General features: G+C 49.3%; 1 protein-coding gene and 1 pseudogene across 5 annotated transcripts in view; both read right to left on the bottom strand.

Moving 5' to 3' along the window:
• Window positions 1–15,531, bottom strand: part of MARS1 (methionyl-tRNA synthetase 1) — a 39,370-nt gene that overhangs the window by 5,293 nt on the left and 18,546 nt on the right. For 3 of the 5 annotated variants that reach the window (XM_063593387.1, XM_034935573.3, XM_034935572.3), the window contains exons 9-12: window positions 12,965–13,081; window positions 12,615–12,818; window positions 10,720–10,921; window positions 6,946–7,020 (exon numbers count right to left, since the gene is read on the bottom strand). In XM_063593387.1, the coding sequence (XP_063449457.1) occupies window positions 6,946–7,020; window positions 10,720–10,921; window positions 12,615–12,818; window positions 12,965–13,081 (598 nt within the window). The remainder of the gene's footprint in view (window positions 1–6,945; window positions 7,021–10,719; window positions 10,922–12,614; window positions 12,819–12,964; window positions 13,082–15,531) is intronic. The other 2 variants (XM_055095480.2, XM_034935574.3) reach the window with 1 other exon arrangement.
• LOC112436764 (U6 spliceosomal RNA) lies at window positions 245–343 on the bottom strand (annotated as a pseudogene).

Consider the following 15,531-nt stretch of genomic DNA (forward strand, 5'->3'; position numbering starts at 1 on the left):
GAACTCCTGAGCTCAAGCAATGTGCCCACCTCAGCCTCCAAAAGGGCTGAGACTACAGTTGTGAGCCACCCTGCCCAGCCTTAACTAGATTTTTAACACACAGCCAGGGGCAGTGGCTTGCGCCTGTAATCCCAGCTACTCCGAAGGCTGACGCAGGAGGACCACTTGAGGGCAGGAGTTCATGACCATCCTGGGCAACACAGCAAAATCCTGTCCCTAAAAAAAAAATTTTTTTTTAATTTTTAAAAATATGGAACACTTCACAAGTTTGCATGTCATTCTTGTGCAGAGGATGTGCTAATCTTGTCCATATCAGGGTCTCACTGTCACCCAGGCTGGAGTACAGTGGCACATCATGGCTCACTGCAGCCTCAACCTCCCAGGCTTAAGTGATCCTTCCACCTCAGCCTCCTGAGTAGCTGGCACTACAGGCACGTGCCACCACACCTGGTTAATTTTTGTATTTTTAGTAGAGATGGGTTTCACCAAGTTGCCCACCCTGGTCTCAAACTCCTGGGGTCAAGCAATTCTCCCGCCTCAGCCTCCCAAAGTGTTGGAAGTTGGAATTACAGGCATAAGCCACCGTGCCCAACCAATTTTTTCTTTTTTTTAATACAGACAGGGTCTTGCTTTGTTGCCCAGGCTACTCTCAAACTCCTGGCTTCCAGCGATCCTCCTGCCTCAGCCTCCCAAAGTGCTGGAATTACAGGCATGAACCACCATGGCCAGCTGAGGAAGTGCAAAAAAGAAAAAAAAAATTTTTCTTTTTTTTTTTTTTTTTTAAGGTAGGGTGTCACTCTATTGCCCAGGCTGGTCTTAAACTCCAAGGCTCAAGCAATCCTCCAGCCTTGGCCTCCCAAAGCATTGGGATTACAGGTGTAAACCAGCATGCCCAACCAAAAAAAAATTTTTTTTGAGCTGGAGTCTTGCTCAGCTGCCCGGGCTGGAGTGCAGTGGCACGATCTCAGCTCACTGCAACCTCCCCACCTCCAGGTTCAAGCGATTCTCCTGCCTCAGCCTCCTGAGTAGCTGGGACTACAGGTCGGTGCCACCAAGCCTGGCTAATTTTTGTATTTTTAGTAGAGATGGGGTTTCACCATGTTGGCCAGGATGGTCTCGGTCTATTGACCTCATGATCCGCCTGCCTTGGCCTCCCAAACTGCTGGGATTACAGGCGTGAGTCACCATGCCCAAATTTTTTTTAATCAGCCAGGCATGGTAGTACACGCCTGTAGTCCCAACTATGCAGAAGGCTGAAGCAAAAGGATAACTTGAGCCCGGGAGTTTGAGAGTGCGGTGAGCTATGATTGTGCCACTGCACTCCAGCCTGGGTGACAGAGTGAGACCCTGTCTCTAGAAAAAAATTTTGTTTGAACACACTTGGCTATATACCCTTAGTCTAGGGGAGGAATCAGGATTGCCAACAAATCCTAAACTCTTTTTAATAGGTTATTTTTTTTGGAGACATACCAGCAAAGCAATTCTGAAATTGTTTTAGGTATATTGTAGGATTGAGCTAATAAGTAAATGTGCTGATGCCTATTGAGAACCAGGACACCTACAGTGGAAGAAGGTAGATAGAGACATGAAATAAATAAGAGAAAGTGACGAAGAACTCTGTGGGGATGGACTGAAATTGCAGGTGTCCGTGTGAACTTAAAATAAATACCAACTGGCCAGGCACAATGGCTCACGCCTGTAATCCCAGCACTTCAGGAGGCCAAGGCAGGCGGATCACCTGAGGTCAGGAGTTGGAGACCAGCCTGGCCAACATGGTGAAACCCTGTCTCTACTAAAAATACAAAAAAAATTAGCTGGGTGTGGTGGCAGGTGCCTGTAATCCCAGCTACTCGGGAGGCTGAGGCAGTAGAATCGCTTGAATCCTGGAGGTGGCAATTGCAGTGAGCCAAGATAGTGCCACTGCACTCCAGCCTAGGTGACAGCAAGACCCTGTCTCAAAACAAACAAACAACAAAAAACAAATACCAACTCTCTTTGATAAAAGGTCCTAGTAGCAAAGACACCCAGTAGCAATGAGCACATCTACCACCTAGATTTTGGTATCTAATACTGTTCCCTACTAAATTAAACTCAAGGTTGGTGACATGGTTGATTTCAAGGCTGAACCAGATGAACCTAGAGTATTTTTTTATGCCACAAATTAAGGAAGTGTTTAAAACATGATGGGAGATCTCAAAAGCAGACAAGCCACCTTGAATACGTTCCTACTGATGAAATAAGTAACAATTTGAACATGAAAATAAATTTAGGACAGGAAAGGATTATAAGAAATTGAAAAAAATAGGAATCCATGAGTCTATACTGATAATAAATAGTTAACTAAATTAAAAAATAAATGGAGGGAGAAGGATAAATAGAGGGTAGTGGTAGAGTTGGAAAATCACCATAATAAAGATTGATTCAGGTAAGAATGATCAATGAATGCTACATTTATAGGGAATATTTTGTTCACGAAGAGCAAAGTATTGCATGGTCTTTAAAGTGTATTCCCTCAAGGCTGGGCGCGGTGGCTCACACCTGTAATCCCAGCACTTTGGGAGGCTAAGGCGGGTGAATCATTTGAGGTCAGAAGTTTGAGACCAGCCTGGCCAACATAGTGAAACCCCATCTCTATTAGAAATACAAAAATGCTCTCCCTCTACCCTCTACCCTCTACCCTCTACCTCTACCTCTACCTCTCCCCACGGTCTCCCTCTGATGCCGAGCCGAAGCTGGACTGTACTGCCGCCATCTCTGCTCACTGCAACCTCCCTGCCTGATTCTCCTGCCTCAGCCTGCCGAGTGCCTGCGATTGCAGGCGCGTGCCACCACGCCTGACTGGTTTTCGTATTTTTTTGGTGGAGATGGGGTTTGGCTGTTTTGGCCGGGCTGGTCTCCAGCTCCTAACCGCCAGTGATCCGCCAGCCTCGGCCTCCCGAGGTGCCGGGATTGCAGACGGAGTCTTGTTCACTCAGTGCTCAGTGGTGCCCAGGCTGGAGTGCAGTGGCGTGATCTCGGCTCGCTACAACCTCCACCTCCCAGCCGCCTGCCTTGGCCTCCCAAAGTGCCGAGATTGCAGCCTCTGCTGGGCCGCCACCCCGTCTGGGAAGTGAGGAGCGTCTCTGCCTGGCCGCCCATCGTCTGGGATGTGAGGAGCCCCTCTGCCTGGCTGCCCAGTCTGGAAAGTGAGGAGCGTCTCTGCCCGGCCGCCATCCCATCTAGGAAGTGAGGAGCGCCTCTTCCCGGCCGCCATCCCATCTAGGAAGTGAGGAGTGTCTCTGCCCGGCCGCCCATCGTCTGAGATGTGGGGAGCACCTCTGCCCCGCCGCCCCGTCTGGGATGTGAGGAGCGCCTCTGCCCGGCCGCCGCGTCTGAGAAGTGAGGAGACCCTCCGCCTGGCAGCCGCCCCATCTGAGAAGTGAGGAGCCCCTCCGCCCGGCAGCTACCCCGTCTGGGAAGTGAGGAGCGTCTCCGCCCAGCAGCCACCCCGTCTGGGAGGGAGGTGGGGGTCAGCCCCTGCCAGGCCAGCCGCCCCTTCCGGGAGGGAGGTGGGGGGCCAGACCCCCGCCCGGCCAGCCACCCCGTCCGGGAGGGAGGTGGGGGGCCAGACCCCCACCCGGCCAGCCGCCCCGTCCGGGAGGGAGGTGGGGGGCCAGCCCCCCGCCCGGCCAACCGCCCCGTCCGGGAGGGAGGTGGGGGGCCAGCCCCCCGCCCGGCCAGCCACCCCATCCGGGAGGGAGGTGGGGGGGTCAGCCCCCGCCCGGTCAGCCGCCCCGTCCGGGAGGTGAGGGGCGCCTCTGCCCGGCCGCCCCTACTGGGAAGTGAGGAGCCCCTCTGCCCGGCCACCACCCCGTCTGGGAGGTGTACCCAACAGCTCATTGAGAACAGGCCATGAAGACAATGTCGGTTTTATGGAATAGAAAAGGGGGAAAGGTGGGGAAAAGATTGAGAAATCGGATGGTTGCCGTGTCTGTGTAGAAAGAAGTACACATGGGAGACTTTTCATTTTATTCTGTACTAAGAAAAATTCTTCTGCCTTGGGATCCTGTTGATCTATGACCTTACCCCCAACCCCATGCTCTCTGAAACATGTGCTGTGTCCACTCAGGGTTAAATGGATAAAGGGCGGTGCAAGATGTGCTTTGTTAAACAGATGCTTGAAGGCAGCATGCTCTTAAGAGTCATCACCACTCCCTAATCTCAAGTACCCAGGGACACAAACACTGCGGAAGGCTGCAGGGTACTCTGCCTAGGAAAACCAGAGACCTTTGTTCACTTGTTTATCTGCTGACCTTCCCTCCACTATTGTCCTATGACCCTGCCAAATCCCCCTCTGGGAGAAACACCCAAGAATGATCAATTAAAAAAAAAAAAAAAAAAGACAAAAATTAGCCAGGCATGGTGGTATGTGCCTGTAATCCCAGCTACTCGAAGGCTGAGACAGGAGAATCACTTGAACCTGGGAGGTGGAGGTTGCAGTGAGCTGAAATCACAACACTGCACTACAGTCTGGGCAACAGAGCGGGACTCCATCTCAAGAAAAGAAAAAAATAAAGTGTATTCCCAGACTGCTCATAAGTTGCAATGGGGAAAATATTAATCACACAGTGGACAAATTGAATAACACCTGACCAAACAAAATTAAGATTCCCAGTGAAGGGGATGGCCATCACGTGGTTCTGAAAAGGACACAATGTCATTTATGTAGTATTCCAACCAAGAATGCATAGCCTGAAATCATGAGGAAACACCCAACAAACCCAACCTGAGGACTATTATATTTTATGTATTTATTTATTTTTGAGACAGGGTCTCACTTTGCTGCCCAGACTGGAATGCAGTGGTGCAATCATGGCTCACTATAGCTTCCAGCTCCTGGGCTCAAAGCAAACCTCCTACCTTAGCCTCCCAAGTAGCTGGGGCCAGAGATGTGCACCACCACATTTGGCTAATTTTTTCTTTTTTTCTTTTCTTTTTTTTTTTTTTTTTTTGATACAGAGTCTCAGTCTGTCACCCAAGCTGCAGTGCAATGGTTCAATCATGGCTCACTGCAGCCTCAAACCTTCCCAGGTTCAGGTGATCTTCCCACCTCAGCCTCCTGAGTAGCTGGGACTACAGCTGCTCACAACTCACCCAGTTAACTTCTGTATTTTTTGTAGAGATGGGGTCTCACCATGTTGCCCAGGCTGGTCTCAAAGTCCTAGGCTCAAGTCATCCGCCCACCTAGGTAGGCCTTGCAAAATGTTAGGATTAACGCGTGAGCCACTGCACCCAGGCCAGGTTAATTGTTTCACTGTTTGTAGAGTCAGGGTCTTGCCATGTTGCTCAGGCTGGTCTCAAACCCCTGGGCTCAAGCAATCCTCCCACCTCAGCCTCCCAAAGTAATGGAATTACAGGAGTGAGTCACTGCATGTGGCCTTTAATTTTTTTATGCTTTAGAGATAGAGTCTCACTCTGTTGCCCAGGCTGGAGTGTAGTGGCACAATCACAGCTCACTGTAACCTCAAACTCCTAGGCTCAAATGATCCTCCCACCTCAGCCTCTTGCATAGCTGAGACTACAGGATCGCACCACCATACCCGGCTAATTTTTCAATTATGTTGTAAAGACAGTGTCTCACTATGTTTTCCAGGCTGGTCTCCAACTCCTGGCATCAAGAGATCCTCCCACCTCAGCCTCCTAAAGTGCTAGGATTACAGGCATGATAAGCCACTGCACCCAGCCTATTTTTTTTTTTTTCTCCAAGCCCAGGGTACAGAAGGAAGAACACTGTATTTTAAAAAGGAGGTCAGGCTGGGATGATGGCTCACACCTGTAATCCCTGCACATTGGGAGGCCGAGGTGGATGGATTACCTGAGGTCAGGAGTTCGAGACCAGCCTGGCCAACATGGTGAAACCCCATCTCTACTAAAAATACAAAAATTAGCCAGGCATGGTGGCAGGCACCTGTAATCCCAGCTACTTGGGAGGCTGATGCAGAGGAATCGCTTGAACCTGGGAGGCAGAGGTTGCAGTGAGCCAAGACCGTGCCATTGCACTCCAGTGTGGGCAACAAGAGAGAAGCTCCATCTCAAAAAAAAAAACAAATTAGGAGGTCAGTGCTGGACACAGTTGCTCATGCCTCTAATCCCAACACGTTTGCAGGCAGAGGCAGGAGAACTGCTTGAGCCCAAGAGTTTGACACCAGCCTGGGTAACATAGTGAGAACCCATCTCTACAAAAGCATTTTAAAAATTAGTCAGGTGGCCCAGTGCGGTGGCTCACACCTGTAATCCCAGCACTTTGGGAGGCTGAGCCAGGCAGATCATCTGAGGTCAGGAGTTCGAGACCAGCCTGGTCAACATGGCAAAACCCTGTCTCTACTAAAAATACAAAAATTAGCCGGGCATGGTGGCGGGCACCTGTAATCCCAGCTATTCTGGAGGCTGACGCAGGAGAATCACTTGAACCCAGGAGGTGAAGGTTGCAGTGAGCCAAGATTGCACCATTGCACACCAGCCTGGGCGACAAGAGCGAAACTCTGTCTCAAAAAAAAAAAAAGAAAAAAATCAGTCAGGCATGGTACTTGGGAGGCTGAGGTGAGAGGACTGCTTGGTCCTAGGAGATCAAGGCTGCAGTGAGCTATGATCATGCTGCATTTCAGCTTAGGTGACAGAGTGAGAACCTATCCCTTAAAAAAAAAAAAGAGAGACATAAAAATACTTTTATATGCATATGACATTTCTGAATAGACACAAAGGAAAAAGTAGTAAATACCTCTCGCAAGTGGGCCTGGGGCTTTCACTTTGTGCCCTTTAATCTATTTCATCTCTTGACAATAGTATGTACAATTCTTAATGGAAATTTAAAACTTTTAAGAGTAATCTGCTCTCAGTATTTGTGGCTAAGGCAGAGGGGACAGAAGAGGCCTCCTGAAAACTAGGTTGAGAGAAAAGCTCACTTACCTTAGGCAGGTCCAGAAACAGGTGCTGGGTCGACTGCACCACAGGGCATGATCGGCAGACTTTACACTGAGGCTTCTGCGAAGGAAAATTCCAGAGGACAGATCAGGCCTGCAGGCCAGGGGAGGGGTCCAGGCAAGGGGAGGAGCAGAGAAGGATTAGCTCCTCAGCCTGCCATCTAGTTTAGCTTCAGGCTCACACTCCAATAACTCTACTATGTGGCCTGCTCTAAACATGGAGACTCAAATCTTCTCAGTATAACTCCATTTGTTCTCAGAGTTTCAGATCTCTGTCCCATCACACCAGAGTAAAAAAAGCATTCTCTGAGCACAGGCTAGGTACAGAGCACTGCACTGTACTTGGCTGTGTGAGGGGAGGAAGGAGTGATGAAGTGAAGACATAGCCCCTCTCTTTGAGGAAGCTACAAGTCAGGGAGAGATGGCTTATATAAGAAACAAGTGTGGGCCGGGCGCGGTGGCTCACGCCTGTAATTCCGGCATTTTGGGAGGCCGAGGCAGGCGGATCATGAGGTCAAGAGATTGAGACCATCCTGGCCAACATAGTGAAACCCCGTCTCTACTAAAAATACAAAAATTAGCTGGGCATGGTGGCGTGCACCTGTAGTCCCAGCTACTTGGGAGGCTGAGGCAGAATTGCTTGAACCTGAGAGGCAGAGGTTGCAGTGAGCCAAGATCACGCCACCGCACTCCAGGCTGCTGACAGAGCAGACTCTGTCTCAAAAAAAAAAGAAAGGAAAAAGACACAAGTGTGGCTGAGCACCGTGGCTCACGCCTATAATCCCAACACTTTGGGAGGCTGAGGCAGGTGGAACACCTGAGGTCAGGAGTTCAAATCCAGCCTGGCCAGCATGGTGAAACCTCGTCTCTACTAAAAATACAAAATTAGCCGGGTTTGGTAGTGCGCGCCTGTAATCCCAGTTACTCAGGAGGCTGAGGCAGGAGAATCACTTGAACCTGGGTGGTGGAGATTGCACTGAGCCGAGATCGCGCCATTGCACTCCAGCCTGGGCAACAAGAGCAAAACTCCATCTCAAAAAAAAAAAAAAAAAGAAACAAGTGCAGATCTTTACAAAATAAATTTATTTGTGTGGCATAAACTGACTATATAAACATGGAAGGGTGATTGCTAATGGAGTGAACAGTTAGGTGGAGCTAATGAATGAAAACTTTCGAGTTTTTTGTTGTTGCTGTTTTTTCCATCTTTCAGAGAGGGCTTTGTAGTAGAGTTTTGTTGTTGTTTTGTTGTTGTTGTTGTTGAGACGAAGTCTCACTCTGTTGCCCAGACTGGAGTGCAGTGGTGCAGTCTTGGCTCACTACAACCTCCACCTCCCGGGTTCAAGCGATTCTCCAGCCTCGGCCTCCTGAGTAGCTGGGATTATAGGCACGTGCCACCGCGCCCGGCTTATTTTTGTATTTTTAGTAGAGATGGAATTTCACCATGTTGTTTAGGCTGGTCTCAAACTCCTGATCTCGTGATCTGCCCGCCTCAGCCTCCCAAAGTGCGGGGACTACAGGCGTGAGCCACCGTGCCTGGCTTGTTTTTTTTTCTGTTGCTTTTTTTTTTTTTTTTTGAGACAAAATCTCGCTCTGTCGCCCAGGCTGGAGTGCAGTAGCGTAATCTCAGCTCACTGAAACCTCCACCTCCCAGGTTCAAGAGATTATCCTGTCTCAGCCTCCCTGGTAGCTGGGATTACAGGCACGCACCACCACACTCAGCTAATTTTTGTATTTTTAGTAGAGGCAGGGTTTCACCATGTTGGTCAGACTGGTCTGAACTCCTGACCTCAGGTGATCCGGCCACCTCAGCCTCCCAAAGTCCTGGGATTACAAGCGTGAGCCACCACACCTGGCCCCACGTGAGTTTTGATCTGAGTTTTTGAAGGTGAGAAATTATAATTCCTCAGGACCTCTCTCCTGAACTCCATATGCCTAATATCCAACTGTCTACCTGACTTCTCTGCCTGGCTATCTAACAGGCATCTCAAGCTTAACAAACCCAAACAGTATGGCTGCATCCCACCTGAAAGCCTGTTCTCCTCACTCACGTTCACAGATGGCACTACCATCTACTCAGGCCAAAAACTTACAAGGCATCTTTTTCCTGACCATCCCAAATTCCAGTCTATCCAACTCCGTGGAGTTTACCTCCAAAAATATACCTCAAGTCTATTTTTTCTTTTTCATTTCTAGTGCTACTAACCTAGTGCAAGCCACCATTATCCCATTTCTGGGTTGTAGCCTTGTTGCCTCCAAATCCTTCTCCATACTTTTTTTTTTGGTGGAGGGGGAACAGTCTTGCTCTGTCACCCAGGCTGGAATGCAGTGGCAATCTTGGCTCACTGCAACCTCCGCTTCCCAGGTTCAAGAAATTCTTCTGCCTCAGCCTCCCAAGTAGCTGGGATTACAGGTGTGCGCCACCATGGCCTGGATAATTTTTGTGGTTTTTTTTTTTTTTTTTTTTTTTAGACAGAGTCTTACTTTGTAACCCAGGCTGGAATGCAGTGGCGCAAGCTCACTGCAACCTCTGCCTCCCAGGTTCAAGTGATTCTCAAGCTTCAGCCTCCCAAGAAGCGGGGATTACAGGGGTCCGCCACCACACCCAGCTAATTTTTGTATTTTTTTAGTAGAGACAGGGTTTCACCATGTTGGCCAGGCTGGTCTCAAACTCCTGACCTCAAGTGATCTGCCTACCTCAGCCTCCCAAAGTGCTGGGATTACAGGCGTGAGCCACCGCACCTAGCCATTTCTGTATTTTCAGTAGAGACAGGGTTGCCATGTTACAGGCCAGGCTGGTCTCAAACTCGTGGCTTCAAGTGATCCACCCAGCTTGGCCTCCCAAAGTGCTGGGATTATAGGTATGAGCCACCAATGCCCAGTCCCTTCAACATACTTTATTTCTTGCTTCCCTGCCATCCATTTTCCACAGAGCAGCTTGTCATTCACCAGAATAAAATCTAAATTCCCACAATGGCTTCACAGGCCCTGGTGATCTGGCCCCTGCCATCTCTCTCACCTCATCTCAGTCTACCCTCCTCCTCACTCACTGTGCTAGTGCTATACTGGCCTTGCCAGTTCTGCCTTTTCAGCTCTTAGCTGCCTCATGGCCTTTGCATTTCCTAGTCCTTCCGCTTAGAACATTCTTAACCTCTTATTGCCTGGCTTGCTCCTAATTCTTTGGTTAAACTCTCAGTTCAAATGTTACTGCCTCTGAAAGGCCTTCCCTATCTACCTAAGTTAGATCTTCCCCCAGAAGTCACTCTCTGTCACATTTTCCTGGCAGTTTATTCTATATCATTTCCTTAGTTAGTGTTGGTCTCCTGACCATACTAAATAAAATCTGTCTTATTCATTGCCATACCCCCAGCACCCAGAATTGTAATTGGCCTATTCTAAGGACTCAAAAAATGTATGTTGAATAAATGAATGAAGAAATAAATTAACAAATGGCTAGAAGAGAAGATATTTAAAGAAGAGAGAAGGATCTAAACAAATGTAGATCAGGTGGTGTGATGCAAGACCAAAGGTTGGGAAATATAAACTCAACTTGTCTGTTTCTTAGCACAGTGCTCGGCACATAGTAAGTGCTCAGGGAGTATTTTTCAAATGAACTAAATGACGAGTTGCTGAGACGGGGCAGAAAGGGCCACTGGTTAAAGGTCTAGAATGCTAAAATAAAAATCCTAAATGGGACAAGAAGGGAGTCCCTTAAGAATAAGGACTGTCTCCTTCCGGGCTCCCATGGAGACCCTCCTCTTACCTTAAGCTCGACAGCATTGATGAGCTTGCCACACTTGTCACACTGGTCACCCCGAGCCTCCTCATAGCCACAGAAGGGACACATGCCCTCCACGAAGCGGTCAGCCAGGAAGCGAGCACAGTGCTCACACCGCAGTTGCTCCACAGTATCTTGCCACACAAAACCTCGTTTCAGCAACTGCTGGAAAATGTCCTGGGTGATTCTGGTGAGGTGGGCCAGGGATCAGGAAGAGACAGTCAGAAGACGTGGTGGACCCCTTCCTCCTGCCACTCCAACCAGGGACCCAAACTCAGTGACAAAGAAATCAGGCAGAAAGCTCCTCAAGGAAAAGGGCATCTATTCATCTTTTGAGAGTTTTACTGGATGAGCTCAGACCCATCACACATATTCCCCAACTGCCCACATAATCTTTCCCCTCAACACTTTAGAATTCACTTTTGTTGAATACAGATTTATCTGTTTTGTATTTTTCATTAACAAAAATCTCCAATAGGATAGGACTGTGTCTGTTCTTTAATATATCCTAAAAATTAAGTCAGTCCAAGTGCTAAACTAAACTGCATAGCACTATCAGTTGGCAGCCTGTCTACTATGTAAAGTTTTGGGGGTTTGTTTGTTTTGAGACAGAGTCTCGCTCTGTCGCCCAGGCTGGAGTGCAGTGGTGCGATCTCAGCTCACTGCAACCTCAGCCTCCCGGGTTCAAGCAATTCTCTGCCTCAGCCTCCCAAGTAGCTGGGATTACAGGTGCCCACCACCAGGTCCAGCTAATTTTTGTATTCTTAGTAGAGATGGGGTTTCACCATGTTGGCCAAGCTGGTCTTGAACTCCTGACCTCGTGATCCACCCACGTCGGCCTCTCAAAGTGCTGAGATTACAGGTGTGAGCCACTGTGCCCAGCCCTTTTTTTTTTTTTTTTTTGAGACAGTCTCGCTCCGTCACCAAGTCTGAAGTGCAGTGGCACTATCTCAGCTCACTGTAAGCTCTGCCTCCCGGGTTCACGCCATTCTCCTGCCTCAGCCTCCAGAGTAGCTGGGACTACAGGCGCCCACCACCACGCCTGGTTAATTTTTTTTTTTTTTTTTGTATTTTTAGTAGAGACAGGGTTTCACTGGGTTAGCCAGGATAGTCTCGATCTCCTGACCTCGTGATCTGCCCGCCTCGGCCTCCCAAAGTGCTGGGATTACAGGTGTGAGCCACCGCGCCCAGCCCCAGCCTTTTTTTTTTTTTTTTTTTTGAGACAGAGTTTTGCTCTTGTTGCCCAGGCTGGAGTACAATGGCATGATCTTGGCTCACCACAACCTCCGCCTCCTGGGTTCAAGAGATTCTTCTGCCTCAGCTTCCCAAGTAGCTGGGATTACAGGCACTCACAACCACGCCCAGCTAATTTTTGTATTTTTAGTAGAGATGGGGTTTCTCCATGTTGGTCAGGCTGGTCTTGAACTCCTGACCTCAGGTGATCCGCCCGCCTCGGCCTCCCAAAGTGCTGGGATTACAGGTATGAGCCACTGCACCCGGCTATGCAAAGTTTTTATAAGGATGAGTATTAGGCAGAGGAAGAATGAGTTTATGTGTTATAAATGCATACAGGAGTGGGAAGAAGTGTCTTAGACTTCAGGACACAGAGAGGAAGGGAGGCACTAGAGGGAAGATAGATATTTCCCATCAGCCTGCGTTTGGTCTCTGCCCTCCCTCAGCTGCTCCTTCAGCTCCTGGTCAGGCTTCTACACACACCATCTTCCCTCAAAAATGCCTGGATAACTGCCCAGGGTGATATTGAGATCCTAAGTTTAGGAGTGCCCAGACAGCCACCCGGGTTCCTTCTGTCTCCAAGATACTCTCACTGTTCCCAGTCTCAGCCTTCAAGCCCCATTTCTGCCTCATTAGAGGAAACTTACTTCGTCTGCTGTGGAGTGGTGGTGCGACCAAAAATATCAAACGAAATGTTAAACCAGCGGTAGATGTCAGCATGGATGATGTGGTACTTGTCGCAGATCTCCTGGGGGGTTAGTCCCTCCTCCAGAGCCTTGGTCTCTGTTGCTGTACCATACTCATCTGTCCCACACAGATAGAGGGTGTTCCACTGGCGGAGGCGAGAGTACCTGCAAGGGAATATGGTGATCGCTAGGGGGCCCCGCTTCAGCGCTTCCTTGTCCTTGGGATCTCCCCAGCCCCACCCTTGAAGCATCCTATTCCCCCGGGACCCGCCCTTCCCTTAGGAGGTCTCTCCCCCAGCAGCTGGCTCCACCTGGCAAAGACATCGGCACTGAGCACACAACCAATGATGTTCCCAAGGTGGGGGACATTGTTGACGTAAGGGAGGGCACTGGTGATGAGCACATTCCTTTCCCCAGCCACAGGCAACCTAGTAAGGAAAGAGGAAGAGAACAGTGCATGGGGGGATGTGAGGGTCAACAGGGACGAAAAGTGCACAGAACACTCGGACACAGATTTGTTCTACTGTCATATGTTCATGTACACTTGAAGTCTTTCTGCACACGAACCCACAGGACCACAGCTTCCCGAGGCACTCTAAGATCCCCAGAGCTGCAAATACAGGGCACTGCCACAGTGAGGAAGTCTCCTGTACTGCTATGAAGGAGCCTTGTTCAACACCAATTTCTGTCCCTTTTACTGTCATGACTGCTTGTTTTCTATTACCTCATTCTCAGGCTCAAACTCTCCCTAGGCTCTGTCCAATCATTACCCTCTCACCACTCCCAAGAACACTTTCCCAGCACTGGCTTCTCCCCTTCTTTCCAGGTGCTATGTTACTATAATCTCTAGCCACTATCTGAAATCCAAAGAGCTCACCAGCCTAGATACGACCCGTAACAAGTCCTTTTGTACCGACTCTCTAACCCATGTCTGTCACTTCCTCATGGCCTAACTCAAACCAGCAGGCACCAGTTTTGCCTTCACCGTCACCCTCTCCTTCCCACTTTTCTAGATCGTTGCTGGTCATGCCATTCAACCTGCTGTCTGAAGGCACTCAATTCAGTATTCCTTTTCAAGTTTCATCATCCTTGACATCTGAGCTGTACACATCCTGTATCAACATCCCCTCTTTAGCACTGACACTACACTAAGGCTCCTATCATCTTTCCAACCATTCTTAGCCTACAGTCACTGCCTCCCCGATTCCCTCACATTAACCTCAACCCTTCTTCCCAGCTGCTGCTATATATCCCAATAGATGGCCCAACTACTTCCTAGAACATTTTACAGCTTATTTCCATAAAACACATCTCACTAATTTCTTGTGCATCCATCACCCTTTCTCCTCATAACTGAATATCGTAACTTTCTCTGAAATCCAGCTTAGAAATCACCTCCTCCAAGAAAACCTTCTTCACTGATGGCCATCTTCCCACACAGTCTTTTTTGTATCCCAACCCCCTAACCACTTTGTACCATATTGAGTAGTGCTCCTTTTGTGTTACCCTGTCACTTATCTCTCAGAATGAGTGTGCTTACTGCTGTGGCAAGTATAGAGGCAAATATGCCCTAGGTTCTGCTCCCAAGGGTATTACATTCTATTATGTAACTGCTGACTGGGATCAGTGTAATGAAGAGGTGCAAAGTGTCAAAGGAGATCAAAGGAAGGCAAGCACTCTAGCCCAACACAGCTTAGTCTGCCCATAGGATCTTCAATGCCAACTGTCTCCTCCTCCACTTATGCATTTAAATGTATTTGCCTGTATACATGCCTGAGAAAGGTTATCTCCTTTTTTTTTTTTTTTTTGGAGACAGGGTCTCCCTCTGTCACCTAGGCAGGAGGGCAGTGGCACAACACAGCACACTGTAATCTTGAACTCCTGGGCTCAAAATGATCCTTCCATCTCAGCCTCCCAGGTAGCTGGAACTTCAGGCAGGCATCACCGTGCCTGGATAATTTTTAAATTTTTTTTGTAGAGATGCAGTCTACATTGCCAGGACTGGTCTCGAACTCCTGGGCTCAAGTGATCCTCCCGCCTCAACCTCCCAAAGTGCTGGGATTTCAGGCATGAGCCACGGCAGTACTTCCTATTCTATATGAGCCTTGAAAGTGCTTAGTATTGGCCGGATGCAGTGGCTCACGCCTGTAATCCCAGCACTTTGGGAGGCTCAGGCAGGCGGATCACGAGGTCGGAGCTCAAGACCAGCCTGGCCAACATGGTAAAACCCCGTCTCTACTAAAAAAGTACAAAAATTAGCCGGGCCTGGTGGTGCGTGCTTGTAATCCCAGCTACTCGGGGGGCTGAGACAGGAGAATCACTTGAACCCAGGAGGCAGAGGTTGCCGTGAGCCTAGATTGCGCCACTCACTCCATCCTAGTGAGACTCAGTTTCAAAAAAAAAAAAAGAAAGTGCTTATATTGCCGGGTGCAGTGGCTCATGCCTGTAATCCCAGCACTTTGGGAGGCCGAGACAAGTGGATCATGAGGTCAGTTCAAGACCAGCCTAGCCAACATAGTGAAACCCCATCTCTACTAAAAATACAAAAAATTGCTCCCTCTCCCTCTCTGTCTCCCACTTTCCACGGTCTCCCTCTGATGCCGAGCCGAGGCTGGACTGTACTGCCGCCATCTCAGCTCACTGCAACCTCCCTGCCTGATTCTCCTGCCTCAGCCTGCCGAGTGCCTGGGATTGCAGGCGCGCGCCGCCACGCCTGACTGGTTTTTGTATTTTTTGGTGGAGACGGGGTTTCGCCGTGTTGGCCAGGCTGGTCTCCAGCTCCTGACCGCGAGTGATCTGCCCGCCTGGGCCTCCCGAGGTGCTGGGATTGCAGACGGAGTCTCGCTCACTCAGTGCTCAGTGTTGCCCAGGCTGGAGT

This window comes from Pan paniscus, chromosome 10 (genome assembly GCF_029289425.2).
Source record: "Pan paniscus chromosome 10, NHGRI_mPanPan1-v2.0_pri, whole genome shotgun sequence".
In the NCBI taxonomy this organism is placed as follows: Eukaryota; Metazoa; Chordata; class Mammalia; order Primates; family Hominidae; genus Pan; species Pan paniscus.